The sequence below is a fragment of the Zonotrichia albicollis genome, chromosome 2 (genome assembly GCF_047830755.1).
Source record: "Zonotrichia albicollis isolate bZonAlb1 chromosome 2, bZonAlb1.hap1, whole genome shotgun sequence".
Taxonomy (NCBI): domain Eukaryota; kingdom Metazoa; phylum Chordata; class Aves; order Passeriformes; family Passerellidae; genus Zonotrichia; species Zonotrichia albicollis.
In genome coordinates this window covers 27,667,627-27,682,296 of record NC_133820.1, presented here as the reverse complement: position 1 = coordinate 27,682,296, position 14,670 = coordinate 27,667,627, and the positions used below count along the sequence as shown (strand labels likewise).

General features: G+C 48.6%; 1 protein-coding gene across 1 annotated transcript; it reads right to left on the bottom strand.

Moving 5' to 3' along the window:
* Positions 1-1,596: 1,596 nt before the first annotated feature.
* RS1 (retinoschisin 1) lies at positions 1,597-14,670 on the bottom strand. Its single transcript, XM_005484329.4, has 6 exons — positions 14,604-14,670; positions 6,603-6,628; positions 6,185-6,290; positions 3,414-3,555; positions 2,946-3,141; positions 1,597-1,832 (listed from the first exon to the last, which is right to left on the bottom strand). Exons 1-6 carry the CDS (start codon positions 14,653-14,655, stop codon positions 1,680-1,682), a joined length of 675 nt encoding a protein of 224 aa, XP_005484386.2. The 5' UTR covers positions 14,656-14,670; the 3' UTR covers positions 1,597-1,679.

Below are 14,670 nucleotides of genomic sequence, written 5' to 3'. Positions count from 1 at the left end.
TGGAGCTGCCTGTGCTGCTTTTAGGGCAGGGAGAGCTGTGTGTTACATGTTGGCAACTGCATCCAGGGCCTGGAAATGCTTCAGCTTTCAGTGTTGGTGTTAGCGAGATGAGAGCTGTGATGGCTGCTGGGGAGCCCTTGTCTCCCTGCTGCTGGGTGTGCAGTGCCTCCAGGGAGGTGCCAGACCATGCTGGTCCCACAGCCTGGCTGCTGAGGAAGTGCCTCGAGCTCAGTGGATCCTCTCAGCAGAGTCTGCCTTGACTGTTCAGCATTGAGGGAACCACACAGTGATTTCTTACTGAGAAAATTAGTCCCTAGACCAATTTGTGGATAGGCAAAAATCCCTCCCATGGATGAGGAGGTGGGAGGGAAGCAAAGGAGTGCTGGTGTATAGCAATCATCTCAGCAGATGGGAATTGGTCTTTTTTACATCTCTGTAGACTTCATACTGTTGGTTAGTGGAGCAGCTTTCAGACTTGCCAGAAGAGCTTATTTCCCTGAGAACGATTATTTGCCTCTACATACAGAATAAAACAAGGCAGAAATATCTGCTCTCACAAATGAATGTGATTAATTGCACATCCATCCAAAAGCTTTTCTCATGTTTTTGGTCACATCTCATTTGTTTTTAGTCATATCTGTACTCTTGCCCTGCACACTGAGCATTCACCTCTCTGTCCATAGGGATAAGGAGAGGACAGGAGAGGCAGACAGGCTGCCTCAGTGCCACTGTCTTCATGCGGCTCCTCTCTTCCCTGGGACAGTTCAGGTTCTGTTGCTGTGGGTCTTTGGGATGGATGCACAGATTGTTGGAAAACAAGGAAAAGGCCTCTGGTGTCTGCCAGGCTTGAGCTGCAGGTGTGTGGGAAGGCAAACCAAAGCTGTCACTCCAGAGCTCCCCACAACCCTCCCTCATGGGAACTGTGGGGGCTGCAGGTCCCACCTAGGCTGGGCTGGGCTGAGGCAGGGACATGAGCCTTAGTGATTGGGCTGTGACCTCAAGAGGTGGGTTCATCATCCACACACCCCAAATTCCTTGGGTGCTAAACACCCACTGGAGATTGGGCCATGGAGTTCAAAGAGTTAAGAAGAGTGAGTCCCAGTATCTGTGCCCAAACATCCACAGGGAGCAATGTGCTGGGGTCCCCAAGATGTGGCAGCACAAAAACAGAGTGAATACAGAGAGGGTTTGTCCAGCTGGTGCTCAAGGCACTGAGGTCTGTCCCAAAACCAGGCACAGCCCCTCAGGCCAGAGAGTTCCTGATACAGGCAAACATGAGAGTGGAGGCCCTCATAGCAGGGACAGGCCAGGTGAGGCCCCGGCACCATCTCAGAGATGAGGGTGAGATGTCTGTCCTGGCATACAACAACACATCCCAAAGAGAATCCAAGCCTTGCCTGTGAACCTCACCTGCATGTATTCCAGTGTTCACAGCACATTGTGATGATCATTTCCTCAGCCAGCCTAACACCCAGGGCCAGAATCTCACAGGATCCAAGCCAGGCCCGAACCTTCCCCTTCCCCAGTGCGTGTCCCACAACCCCCATCAGCCCTATCACCAGGCAGGGTGTGAAGTTACATTTTATTCAAGACAGCCCTTCCCTTTTAGGCTGGGTGTTCACACACAGGAGCGGGCAGGGCAAGGCAGGGAGACCCCCGGAGCCCCGGCCGGCTGGCGCTCAGCCACACTTGCCCAGGCACTCGAGGAGCTCCATGCGGATGGCGATGCGCACGTGCCAGCCCAGCGGGATCAGGCGGATGTAGCGTGCCACGATGGGCGGCCGCAGCAGGTTCTGCACCGAGGACGTGCGGTCCGAATTGCCATAGAAAACCTGTCAAGGGATGGGTGGGTGGTTAGGGGGCTGGAAATCCTGCCCCGTGACTTTGGGGTGCCTGTGCAGAGCAGAGGAGGAGAATGCTCCTTCCCCTCCACCCTCAAAAGCAAAAGAATTTTAAAATAGACAGATGTGGACAGTTTTGTCACACTGATTCAGTTTTCCATTTTCCCCCATCAGTCCTGCACTTTTTACAGTTAGGCCAGAAAATCTCACCCCATTTTCATCCCATTCTTTCTCATTTGTCTTCCTGTACCATGGCACTGCTTGTTTGGAGTGAGCATGATTGACTTCAACTCTTTGGAGTTCACGAGCCAGGCTCCTGCACAAGCCATCATAGACAAAAAAATGTATGTGAGGGCCCTTTCCCCATTCCTTGGCCTGGATGTCACATCTGCTGCCATGACCTGTTTTTTGTCTGTTTTTGCGGAAACTTCAGCATCTCCCTTGGCTGCAGGAACTTCAGCAAAGCCAGCAGAGCCTCCTATGCTAGAACAGGGCCATTCCCATAGATGGGCACTGAGGATACCTGGGAGGCAACAGCTGTGGCATTCACCAGCCCAGCAGGACTGCACAGGCATCAGAGGCGACTCTGTAATATCTCCCAATGCAATTTTTTGTTTCACGTCAACCAGTAAGAAGTGCAGCATGAGAATGGTTTGGTGGGATATGACTTGACTAGTTGCAGATTTTGGCTGAGGGGTTTTTCTGCTCCAGGATGACACACATTGCCTGGACACAGCAATAAAGGAAATCCCCGTGCAGTGCCAAAGCATGGCTGGGGCTCTGTGGCCACAGCTGAGCATGGGGTTTTATCATGGAGTTGCTGCCTCCTCTGCAATGCCAGTTAATGCCTCTGAGTTTAATCTGGACTCCAGTATGATCATTAGCAAACACAAATAATGTATTTTGTCCTTTTGCACTGATCAGCATGACACACACTCACGTCAGGGGGAATGGCCCCTCTCTGTGCTGCTCCCTGATACAAAGTGAACACTGAGACGCACCCTGCTCCCACAGGATCCCCCTTTTGATGCACCTTCCTCTGAGACCTGTTGTCACCCAGCATGCCACCCTTCCACCCGTGGCCAAAGAGCCAAGGTCACTGACCCGGTTGTTCCCGGTCTGGTCCTTGTAGTAGACCCAGTTGAGGTTCTCATCAGTGCGGTACTGCACGCTGTACTTGGTCATCCACTCATCAGCGTCACAGCGCCCTTGGGTCAGGATCCCCGAAATCACCTTCACCTCCTTCAGGTCGATCTGCAGCCACTGTGCAGTGTCCTGGTACTTAGAGAGCCACGCACACCTGGGGGGACACCACCCTGCTCTGTCCTCCACCGTGCCCCCCCAGGCAGAGCCTCCTGCCCCACACGGCCAGGGCTCCCCGGCCCCACACGGCCAGGGCTCCCCAGCCCCCACAGCCCCACATGGCCAGGGCTCCCCGGCCCCACAGCCCCACACGGCCAGGGCTCCCCAGCCCCCACAGCCCCACACGGCCAGGGCTCCCCAGCCCCCACAGCCCCACACGACCAGGGCTCCCCAGCCCCACAGCCCCTTGGGGGGCAGTTCTGAGCTCACCCGAAGCCTTGGCCGTTGAGGCGGGCCTTGTTGGCTGTCCAGGAGGAGTACCAGCCCGTGTACTGCTCGGGGTTGGAGCAGCTGATCTGGTCTGGGGTGACAGCACCAGACTCAAAGCCCAGGGGCTTGTGGTAGGGACACTCTGCAGAACAAGGTAAAAACACTTAAGGGACAGAAATGGCTCTGTTTTCTGTGTGTGTTTGCACACATATTGTGAACACCTCCTGGGGCTTCACTGCTCTCTCTTCTCCCTCATTAGAATGCTGGGAATGCTCCTATCCTAGACCCCAACCTGCCCTGGGGCCATAGGATCTTCATTTCTAACCTTCACTTGCATTAATTTCTAACTCTTCTTTCTCTCTCAAACTTACTAGACTTGTTCTGACTGCAACATTTTGGGGGAGAGGTTTTATTCAGATTTTGCAGTCTGAATCTCCCTCTTGTAAGCATGTGGAAGAAGAGCCTGACTGGTTGCATCAACCTGGATCCAACCTCCAGGCCATCAGCTTTTTGCCTTCATTAATGCTGGGCACTTTTTGTCTTGCTGGGCTTTACCTCCTTCTGCCCCTCCAATTATTGTCTTGATTTACAGCTCTACTTGCATGGCAAAATTGCTGAGCCAGCTCAGTTCATCCCTCCAGAAGCACCCTCAGATCTGCACTTCTTTGCATCTGGAGGTGGCCTTGCCTTGGTGGAAAACTTGCAGGTGCTCTGGTGCCAGCAGGGTGTCATGCTTAGCCCTGTTGAGGGATCATCCCTGGCTCAGGAATTTCTATCTCAGCGTTTGACTGCAGATCTTCAGGCTAACAATCCTGCCCCCACAACTGTCTTCTGCAATAGTGAGAAATTCCACATGAGTACCACTGGCTGCAAAACTACTGGAGAAAGAAATACTCTCTCCTCATTAAAACCTTCTGTGGTGGGTCACCACACAGTGCTGTGGAAGGCAAGACTTTAGTGAGGCTGAGCACCTGCATGCTACCTGGATCTAGCTGCAGGGTTTCTTGTTATGATCTTTTTTTTCTGTGATCAGGTTATCATTGTGTATCAAGATACACAAAATGAAGGCACTCAAGTGTCACATAGGGACTGCCTAGGCAAACATCTATATCATGGGCAGCATTTTCTGATTTTGCAGCCTGTGGAGCCTCTGGAGTCCCCTGAAGTAATTCTGCCCCATTCTCCAGTTTGGCATAGTCTGTTTCACGGATCTCAGCAAAAAGGAGCAAGCAAAGCTCTGTGTAGTTCACTTGTGCATGAGAGGTTTCCTTGCCTTATCAGTGCCTTAACAACCACCGTTGATAGCCAAAACCAATCAACATGTGGGGAGCATCAGTGGGTGCCCAGAGCCCAGCATGACTGTGGCCTCCCCATTGCCACTCCCCAGCACTGCAGCCATGCAGTCAATGTCTCATTAGCAAGCTCTACCAGGTCAATATTGCATGCATCAATAGCTCATCAACATATCTTGCTCAGTTGGAACCTCATTAACATGTTTTTCCCCATGAAAACATATAACCACTGTGCCACCTTCCTCCAGGCATGGAAACATCATGCTTTTCCACCATGTTAAAAGCCTTGCTCCCCTTGTGCAAGAGGATGGCCCATGTGTTTACTACTCGTCAGGCTTATCTCGAACACCACCCAGCTTTACTTTTAGCAACACTAATCCACAGGCCACACAACTGTAATGCAATTAGCAGGTCACCTTCTGCTGAGTCTGTTTGTGCCATGCACAGGGACCTGCCAAAACAGATGCCTGGTGCCTGCCCAGTCAAAGCAGCTGAACCACTGAACACTGTTACTGCCAAGCCAGAGAAAAGTCATGCAATGTTTGCAAGGCTGGCTGCTCCCTTTGGCCATATCAGAGGCTGCTCTGCAAACTGTCCCGGGGCAGAAGGGAATGCCAGGCCACACCACACCACGCTGGCCTGGGCAAGGGGAATGCAAAGCCCCTCTCTGGGGACAGCAACAGCTGGAAGTTACAGTGGAAATGTTCCTCATTCAGGAAAACAAGAGAAATGCCTTCATTACTCAGCTACATAATGCTAATGTGAGAAACACCCCCTCACACCTGGCCTGGCCAAGAAACCTAGCTCAGCTCCTCTCCCATATGTTCCTTGGCCATGAACAGATCAGCCAAACCTGCCACCTTCCCTTCCCTTCCCTTCCCTTCCCTTCCCTTCCCTTCCCTTCCCTTCCCTTCCCTTCCCTTCCCTTCCCTTCCCTTCCCTTCCCTTCCCTTCCCTTCCCTTCCCTTCCCTTCCCTTCCCTTCCCTTCCCTTCCCTTCCCTTCCCTTCCCTTCCCTTCCCTTCCCTTCCCTTCCCTTCCCTTCCCTTTTAAAAATATGCTGCAAAGAAGGAATAAACTGTTTTTCTTTTCTGACTCCTGGAGAGTCTAGAAGATTTCACAGGCTAAACTGCAGCACGGGAGAATGAACCTACATGGTACAAAATGTTTCCTACAGCAAATCCTACACAAGACAGTAGCCACCCCAGCCAGCTTCTGGAAGCACCAGCACCAAGGGCTCCAGAGGGACAAAGACAAATGCCCACTGTCCCTGGTCAGCACGGGCCAGCCTAGGTGACCCCCCAAGGCCCAGGGAAAGGGGTGCCTCTGCCTGAGGATGCAGGGTCGCCCCCTCAGCTCATAGTGCTTCAGCTCCACCAGCCCCATTGGCAGCTGGATTGGAAGGTGCCAGCTCTGCAGTGCCAGGTGCAAGGGGAAGCTGCTGAGGGCATCAAGCATAGCTGCAGGGTCCCTCTGTTACCTGGCATGCACTCCAAGCCGTTACTCCCGCTGGACCACACCGAGTTGGGGCCTCCTTGGCAGTCGCATTTGCAAGCCTTGCTGTGCCACAGCTCCAGTCTCTCATCCTAAAGGAAAGGTAAAAAAACAAGTAATAAATCTACACAGTCATCAACAATAGTGTCACAAGGCCAAATCTGAATTCTGAACCTTAGACAAATGCTTGTGCCTGTCTGGAGTGCTGCACCTTGTCTGAGACCCTTTCCTGTTGCCAGCTCAACACAAAGCACAGAACAACCTGGATCCCCTTGGCTTCAGAGGTCATGTGCCTGAGCTTGGAGGCCCAGGTGCCAACCCTGCTTCTGCCCCAAGGCACCAGGGCTGGGCAGTGTCACACCCCCAGCATTTACCTGGCAGCTGAACTATCCAGAGAGACTTACCTCTCCTGGGGAGAGGGCCAGCACGGCTGGGGAGTGGGCGTGGAGGGAAGAAGAAAGAGAGAGATCAGAAACAAAGATGCTGTAAGCAAACATCAGGAAATACAATCAACATTTACTCCCGAGATAGAGACAAATAAATAGAGGAAGGACTGATGAATCTACCACATTTCCCCAAGCTGATTGCCAGCAGAAGGCAAGAGAACATGGGCAGGAGCAGGGCCCTGCGTGTGCTCATGTCTGTGCTACTCCTCCATAGGGCTTTCCTTCAGATGCCTTTGGCATCTCCTCTTCCTGATCAGTTACGCCTGAATCACCCTGAGACAAACACATGGACCCCTCTGCTTTACAGCTAATTTTGCTTATATCCATTTTTCTGTCTTTCTGCTTCACACTTTCCCTGTCACATTTTCCCCTTTAAATGTTTAAACTGATGAGCTTCAAGGGTCAAATCCTAGCCTGGTGCCACTGCAGATCCCACATATCTTTGGAGGAGATAGGGTATCTCACAAGGTGCTGGTCTGAGATCATTCCCTCTGGATGTGATGGAAAAAAAAGAAATGTAAATAGGCCTTCCTGTTTTACAGACAAGACTACCTTTTTTCCTTTACTGGGAAAACCAGTAATTGTAGCTGTGGAGGAAGAGACTGCTATTTTCGTAACATCTGACCTGTTTTATCTCCTGCCTCTTACTGAGCAATGGCTTTTTTTATGAGGCTTTTTCCTTACTGAAAAGGCTCTTCTTGCTTCACTTCAGTGAAGTCCAAAGCAGAGTATGTTAATAGCTTTTAGACTGGTAGAGTATTTCCCAAACAGCTATGAAAATAAAATAATTTTAAAAAATAATCCCATGACTGCTGATAACTCATCAACACAAATCAAATGTCAAACATCAGGTTTTCAGAGATGTAGGGAATCTACAAGCTAGTAAGGAAAAAGTGATTGAGCAGGTAAAAGCTTGCATACAGGAGCCATGAGAAACCTGCCATCTCTGGAAGTACTGTGAATATGAAAAGACGATTTTTTTCACCAAATGAATTAGACTCACTGAAATCTAGTTATGATTTATTCATTCATACACTGTCACTTTGCTGAGCCTAGGAAGCTGCAGCTAATGCTGGGAATTTACATCCTACAATACTATAGCAAGTTTCATCTCAAAAGACTCACAAACACAGAGCAATTATAATCAGCTGAAATATAAACTATATCCAAAGCTTGGTTTATTAGTGAAATGCAACTGCTCCTTGGGTGTGAAAATCAGTCTAAATGTAACAAGAGTCTAAAAGAAAGACCTTTAAAAGCAAAATGATAAATTTTTAAAAATTTCTTTCTCTAACACAGGGATGGTGTCCTGTGCTTCAGTGTCCCAGAGTAGCATTTCTGGCATCAGGAACTTACCACATTAACCCATGGCACTGCCCTGGCAGAAGTAGTAAATGTTAGTCTACAATAAAAATTGTGGCTTCCAGTCAGGCCCAAGAGGGAGGCAGGGATCACCCAGAGCCCAGCATGCTCAGGAGGAAAACACGCTTGTACATCTCCAGACACCTTGGAAAGCGTAGGCTGGGGGTCCCACACAGCACTGCACTGCACCTGTCCCAGCACAAATGTTACCCAGCCAAGCCCTGGGACTCCACTGAGCAATCAGAGCACCAAGGCAGAGGGGCAAACCCAGAGCCACCCCTGTGCTGTGCCACATGGGGCAGAGAGGTTTGACTTAAACCTGTGTGAAGGGGATTTACTTTAATGCTGTCTGTCAATACAAGAGAAACCAGCATTTTATCACTTACCAAAACTGGACCATATTTGCCAATAAAGTAATGCAGTGCCTGCCTCTCCTGCCTGCCCTGTGCTGTTGGATGCCAGTGCAGGAGAGCCATTGGTACCTGGGGCATGAGATCCAGGCTGGCAGGTGCCTCTCCTGCCCCCTGGCCCACAGAGGGGTGTCCTTTCCAAGCAGGACAGGTGCCCTGCTCCAGGAGCACCAGCTGCAAGGGCTTCCTTACCCTGACATCTGGGAAGGCTGCCCAGCCATCACAGCCTGCTGTGTGTTCTCATTGCCCAGCAATCCCTGGCTCACAGGGCTACAGGCTCAGCTCCTTCCATCTGCTTGACTACTTGATTTTCGTCTTTAGAAGACTGGTTTTTGAGGAGAAAACTTTTGTGGGTTTTTTGGTTTTTCTTATGGTGGTTTAATGTACTTTAGCCTGGAAAAGGGGTTGGAAAAGGCTTCCTCAGGACCACGGATTCCAGCCATTATCCTAAGGAAGCTATGTTCCGTGACTGGTGTGGTGAGGGCTGTTCTTAAGCACTGCATGCTGGGGTGGGGAAAGGGGATGTGAGTTACCAGGATGGTGTAGGATATTGCTGTGTGACCATACTGAGCCCTTCAATGGCCTCCTGAGTCCCTCCCTTTGAGAGCCAAGATCAAAACTGAATATGCCATTGACACATGCAGCTGGAAACTCAACAGCTGTGAGTGAAATAACAGGCACAAATGGAATAGATTTCAGGTGGGTGAGTGTATGGTAGCATCAATTCAAGCACCCAGAATAAATCCTCCTTCCCAGGTGACCCAGCCTTTTGTGGGTGCCTGCACTCAGCCAGTGGAGCCTGCTCCTGGGCTACGAGAGTGGCTTTGAGGGCTTTTAGCCTCATCTGCCAAACACCACTACAAATCAAGCCAGGGTATGAATTTCAAGCACAAAAGCCCTTTTTTTTCAACACAATGAAAAACTTTTTCCAATGTTTTATTGGGTTGATCCCACTACACACAGCAGTGCAAAGGCAGTGCCAAGGCACAGGTGCTGGCATGCTGCCCCTCTGGCTGTGCCAGCCTCCTCCACTCCTTACTGCATAACTTGCTGATTTAAACCCCTCAAACAGGAGTTCAGCTTTTCCTTTTTCAGCTAAGAGATGTGAACTGCTAAGGGCTCACTCCCAATGGGGCTCAGCCATCCAACCACGGCACAGGGGAGCAGCAGGCTTGGCATGAGGTGAGCTCAGCAATGGATGGCCAAATGCCCTGCCTGGGCAGTGCAGCCTTGATAACCCCTGGCCTTGAGAGAGGAGGGCAAATGAAAGATGCCCTTGCCTGCAGTTGGCCACAAAACATAGTAATTGATATATTGGTGTGTTTACAGCTGTGACAGGCCCTGTCCTACAAAGGAAATGAAGAGGAAAGCTGGCTGCCAATAGTCTAAAAATGTGATGGGCAGTGTGCTTTTACAGCAAGCATGTTTGCCTTCAAGGAAGGTTACAAAGATAATTGGTGATTGTAGGTCAGACAGAACCAATTGCTGCAATTCAAGGGAGAGTCATAAGGCCTGCACAGCCGCCAGGGGCTGTTGTTTTAAAAGCACAAGACTGACAAAAACCCCAAAACATTAAAAAGGAAAGAGCTCTATTTACTGCCCCCCAGGACCTTCAGCAAACCATCAGTTCAGTGAAATAAATTATTATCTGTGTTTGTGTGAGGCAGAGAGATATGATGTGCCTTTCCCCTCCCTTCATCCCACCCTGCAGTGCGGTGTGTCCAGAGCACTGCCATGCACAAATGCTGTCCCACAGCACAGGATTTAGGGACCAGGGCTTGGGACAAGATCCAGGGCATGATTTTGTGCCAGGGAACCTGTGCTGGTGAGGCTGGGCTGGAGCACAGGTCCTGAGATGTCTCCACTTGGCACCTGCTGCTGAGCAGGATGAAGGGGAATGATACTCCAGGAACTGGTCCAGGTTTGGGACAGGGAGAAAAGAGCTGGCAGAGGAGCCCTGGGGTGCCAGGATGGGGTTCCTCAGGTGGAAGTGGGATAAAGCAGCAGCCACAGCTTAAGGCTACTTGGGAAAAGGGACAATCAATAGCAAGGAAACCCAGCAGCTGGCATTTCAATGACAGGAACAGGTAACTGTGTTTCTCAGAAAAATTGTAATCATTAGAAATGAGGTTAAACAAGAGAAAGACAGGAGGAAGATAAGTGTGGGCAGAAGTAACACTGCCAAAGGCCGTGTTCAATACAGTAACTCTGAGGAATCACATTCACTATCCTGACCATAAAGTCCTCAGAGAAGCAAGTAATCTTTTAGTGTAGGAATTAATGACAGGTATACAAGCATGAGAAAGCACATTATAAATATGAAAAAAAAAAGAAATAAAACAATAGAAATATAACACAGAATAAATGCCAGTCATTAAATTTACTGGAATAAGTTCACACAAAGTTATCATTACAGGAAAAGTATGTGGAAAATGTTAAATCTCTTTATTTATTTACTTTATTATATAGATGTTCTAGAAGCTTCAGCTGGAAAATAGTTGAAATTTTGTCTCATCTCTGTAAGCAACATCTCAGTTTAACAGTGCTCAGGGAGGTAAAATTATTGCTCTCCTCCCAGCAGAGAGCAATGTCCCCATGATGTAGCAGTGCTTTCTGGGCACAATGGCTCCTTTTGCACAGACAGTCACCTGCTTCCCTTCTGCACCTCTGGGTTATAGGGTAGAGGAAAGAAAAATCTCCTAAACTCTCCAGAAAAATTAGGCTGGAGCCCCAGAATAGCCCCAAAAAGTCACAAAAATGAAAGGCATGGCTGGAATGGGTGGCATTGGCTTTATCATGCCTTCTGAAAGGTCTTCTTTTCCCTGAGCACCGCATTAGACAGCATCAGGAGCAGAGTTAGGTAACAGCCTGTAAGCAATAAGAGGGTCGAAACACTGGAAAAAGCATTGCAGCGCCTCTGTGTCCATCGGGTGCTCATTTGTACTTTGCTGTATTATTAACTGAGGCTATTTTTACATCCCAGCCCTGAAAATCGTGCCAGGCGGCTGAGGTGACTCACATCAGGTTGCCCAGCCTCCGTAAGAAGGAGCATTTGGGGAAGCTGCCACATTCGTGGTGTTCTCCCCATCACTCCTTGTCCCTGTGCCAGCGGCAGTGGTGGCCCTGCTGCAGCTGTGGCCGGTCCCCAGGTCCCCTCGGCAAGCAGAGCCCCCCTGCCCACAACGCGCTTTGTGATTACTTTTGTTGATTCCCCCCGGGGCTTTTTCCATGGCCACGCCGGGCAGGCCCACGGGACCTGTGAGAGATGTGCAAACAGCGCCTTTATCTCTAACAGGCTTTAAATGGCCCGCGGGAGCTGTGCCAGCAGGCAGGGACCGCCGGGACACCCACACGTCTGTGTCCACCCACAGACCCGGCAGACAGGCTGGCCTGGGGCCAGACAGCGCAGTGCCCACACAGGGACTCCGGCACCTAGAGCCGCGCTGGGCCGAATGCTCGGCCTGATCCTCCTGCAGGTGACATTGCGGCACCAGCAGGGCCAGGAGGGCTCCAACACCCGCACACACCGAGCCCTGATCCCTGCAGGGCTCCAACACCCGCACACACCGCGCCCTGATCCCTGCTGATCGCCGGCAGGCCCAGCCACAGCCACAAACCCAGGGCACCAGGACATCAGCCTGCAAAGGGAAGATCTCATTCTTTGCGTAAAGCTTCTCTCTCAGGCTTTAAATTGGCCATTTCTTCCCTCCTTCATTTTGCGGGGATTCTTCACTCTTGTATTATTTTAATTTCCCTGTCATTTTCTTTATCTGAATGATTTTCATTAGGTTTTCCTTTTCATTTATTTTTGTTTCGGTTCATTTAATATTTACTGGTATTTATTTGAAGGCAATAAAAAACATATTTAAGTAATCACAATTACACCTATTTAATTCATATTAATTTCCATTTTCCCATAATGCTTCCACTAATCTTTTTATGTTGTGACAATATTTGAAAAAAGCTAAATTAATTTTTTTTAAAAATCTACCTTTCCTCTCTTTTTTCTTAAGAGATGCATAATTAATTATCTTTTATCCCCAAAGCGTTCCTTAGAAATGTTCAGCATTTTCTGACCTTATTGACATGTTTGTTCCTTACTGCTTGGAACTACGCAGAACATTGCCTGCACAGTAATTTCATTAGACGCATTGATTACGCCAAAGGGCAGCTCTACTAAAAATGTTACTTACATCCAAATGTAAAAATGTTATTTACATCCAAATGATCCAAAAAACATGTTTGAGCCTTTAATTTTTTTTTTTTTGGGGGGTGGGGGGAGAGGGAAAGAAAGATTCTTGTTTTGTTTTTGGATTTATTTTTTTTCAAAGATACAAAAACCAGATGTGAAAAAAGAGAAATTTTCTCTCCTGAATTGCTGAGGTGTGCTTGTTCTGTAGGGAGCACGGGTGGATGGATGGATGGATGGATGGATGGATGGATGGATGGATGGATGGATGGAGCAGCGCGGGGCAGGCGCCTGCAGCTGCCACAGGAGCCTCCTGCTGTACCCACCATATGCTGCTGCTGCTCTGCTCTGCTCTGCTGTGTCCCCAGCGAACACAAGCCCAGGCGAGGCGCGGGTGCTCCTCTAAGCCACTTGCTCTGCCAGGGAAAATCAGCTAAGCAGCTTAACATGGCATCAATGCACGTAGCTCCGAGCGCTGACCCGGCGGCACCTCCGTGCTGGGAGAGCCAGGGTGTGAGGGGCTCCTGGGCTGCTCTTTTTAGCCATGAGAGGACACTTAGACAGCGAAGCAGGGAAAACCAGTAAATTAAGAAATACCACAAATTAAGAAAATAAATTAAATACCAAAAGAGTGATGCCTGGAAAGTGATCTTGCAAGTTATTTTTCACTGTAGGCTCTCCAAAAATATCCTGATGTGTGGGTGTCTATTAAAAGCAAGCTGTGTCTGGAATTCAGAGCAAGGTATATGAACTTATTCCAAGGACTAATTGCAGTTATGCCACCCGTAGGGAAAAAATGCTGGAGTCCGTGTAAAAACACTCTTCCTAGAAGCTCAGGCACCAGTAACCTTCCCAAGTGAAACAAAGGAGAGTGGCGAGATAAGGTACGAGGAGAACGTACAAATATTTGCTGGGAGATTAAAAGAAAGACCTATTAATTAGGCAGAGCTGGGTACAGCCAAACATAACAAGATGAAATGAAGGCATGGCAAGTTGAGGAGCACTCATTTTCCTACCCATGAAATTTGGTAGAGCAAAATATTCAACAGAAACACAGAAAGAAAGAAAAAACCAGACATACCAAAACACTGGGAATTCAACACCCACATGAGAAAAGCTGGGCTGTCTGATTAATCTGTTCCTCATCCTGACAGATCATACTTGATTCACACATTCATGTCGGTAGACACTGCTCACCAAGAGCAGCCCTCAGCGTCATTTAAGGAAAAAGTAGCTTTACCATTGGCTTTGATGAAGCCAGAAATTTAAATATGAACCAGGAAATGATCTCCTTGTTCTCCACAGCTGGGTGAATTAAAATGGAAGGAGTTGTCACCCTAAATTTTCTGTCTCGTTCTAGCTCCCCCTTACCTACTTTTGTTGCTACTTTTCTGAAAAATTAATATGAGAAAGCCTCAAAATTGATAAATACCTTTCCTATTTTCTAGACTTAGGAATTGCTTTTTGTTCTAAAAGTATCTTTGGATGTCTTTTGCAGGCCAAAATACCTTGAAAGGCCTTAAAAATTGGGCAATCTTCATCAGCAATGTCTTGCTGCTAGAGAAAATGATCAGTTTTTGATTAATCAAGAGTTTTGATTAATGAAGGACCAGTCTTTCATGTTATACTGTACCTCATTTTTCAAATCAGCATTATTATTTACACACTGGCTCAGCTGCACTACAATTTTCTTTGCAAATTCATATTTTGACAAATTATATGGCAAATTTTTTACACTGCAATTATTTTTTTGAAACAGACTTTTACTACTGAATATTCATAGAGCTGTAAGAATGCTGCTCACTCATGTACATAAATTACACATCTCCTCCACATTTTGCCTTTCCCCGAATTATTATGTTTCCATGAGAATGCAGAGAAGGGCTTGCTCTGTACCCCACAGCTCCTGGCAGAAGAAAGCGTGGCTGAAACAAGAAATACAACAAGAAATACAAAGAGGGATATTTGAAAGGGCCTCTCAGGAGGCAAAGTGCATACCTTTGTACCAGAAAAGAAGAGACAGCAGGACGCTCCCCATCTTGAACTGCATCTTTCCTTCCTCTGT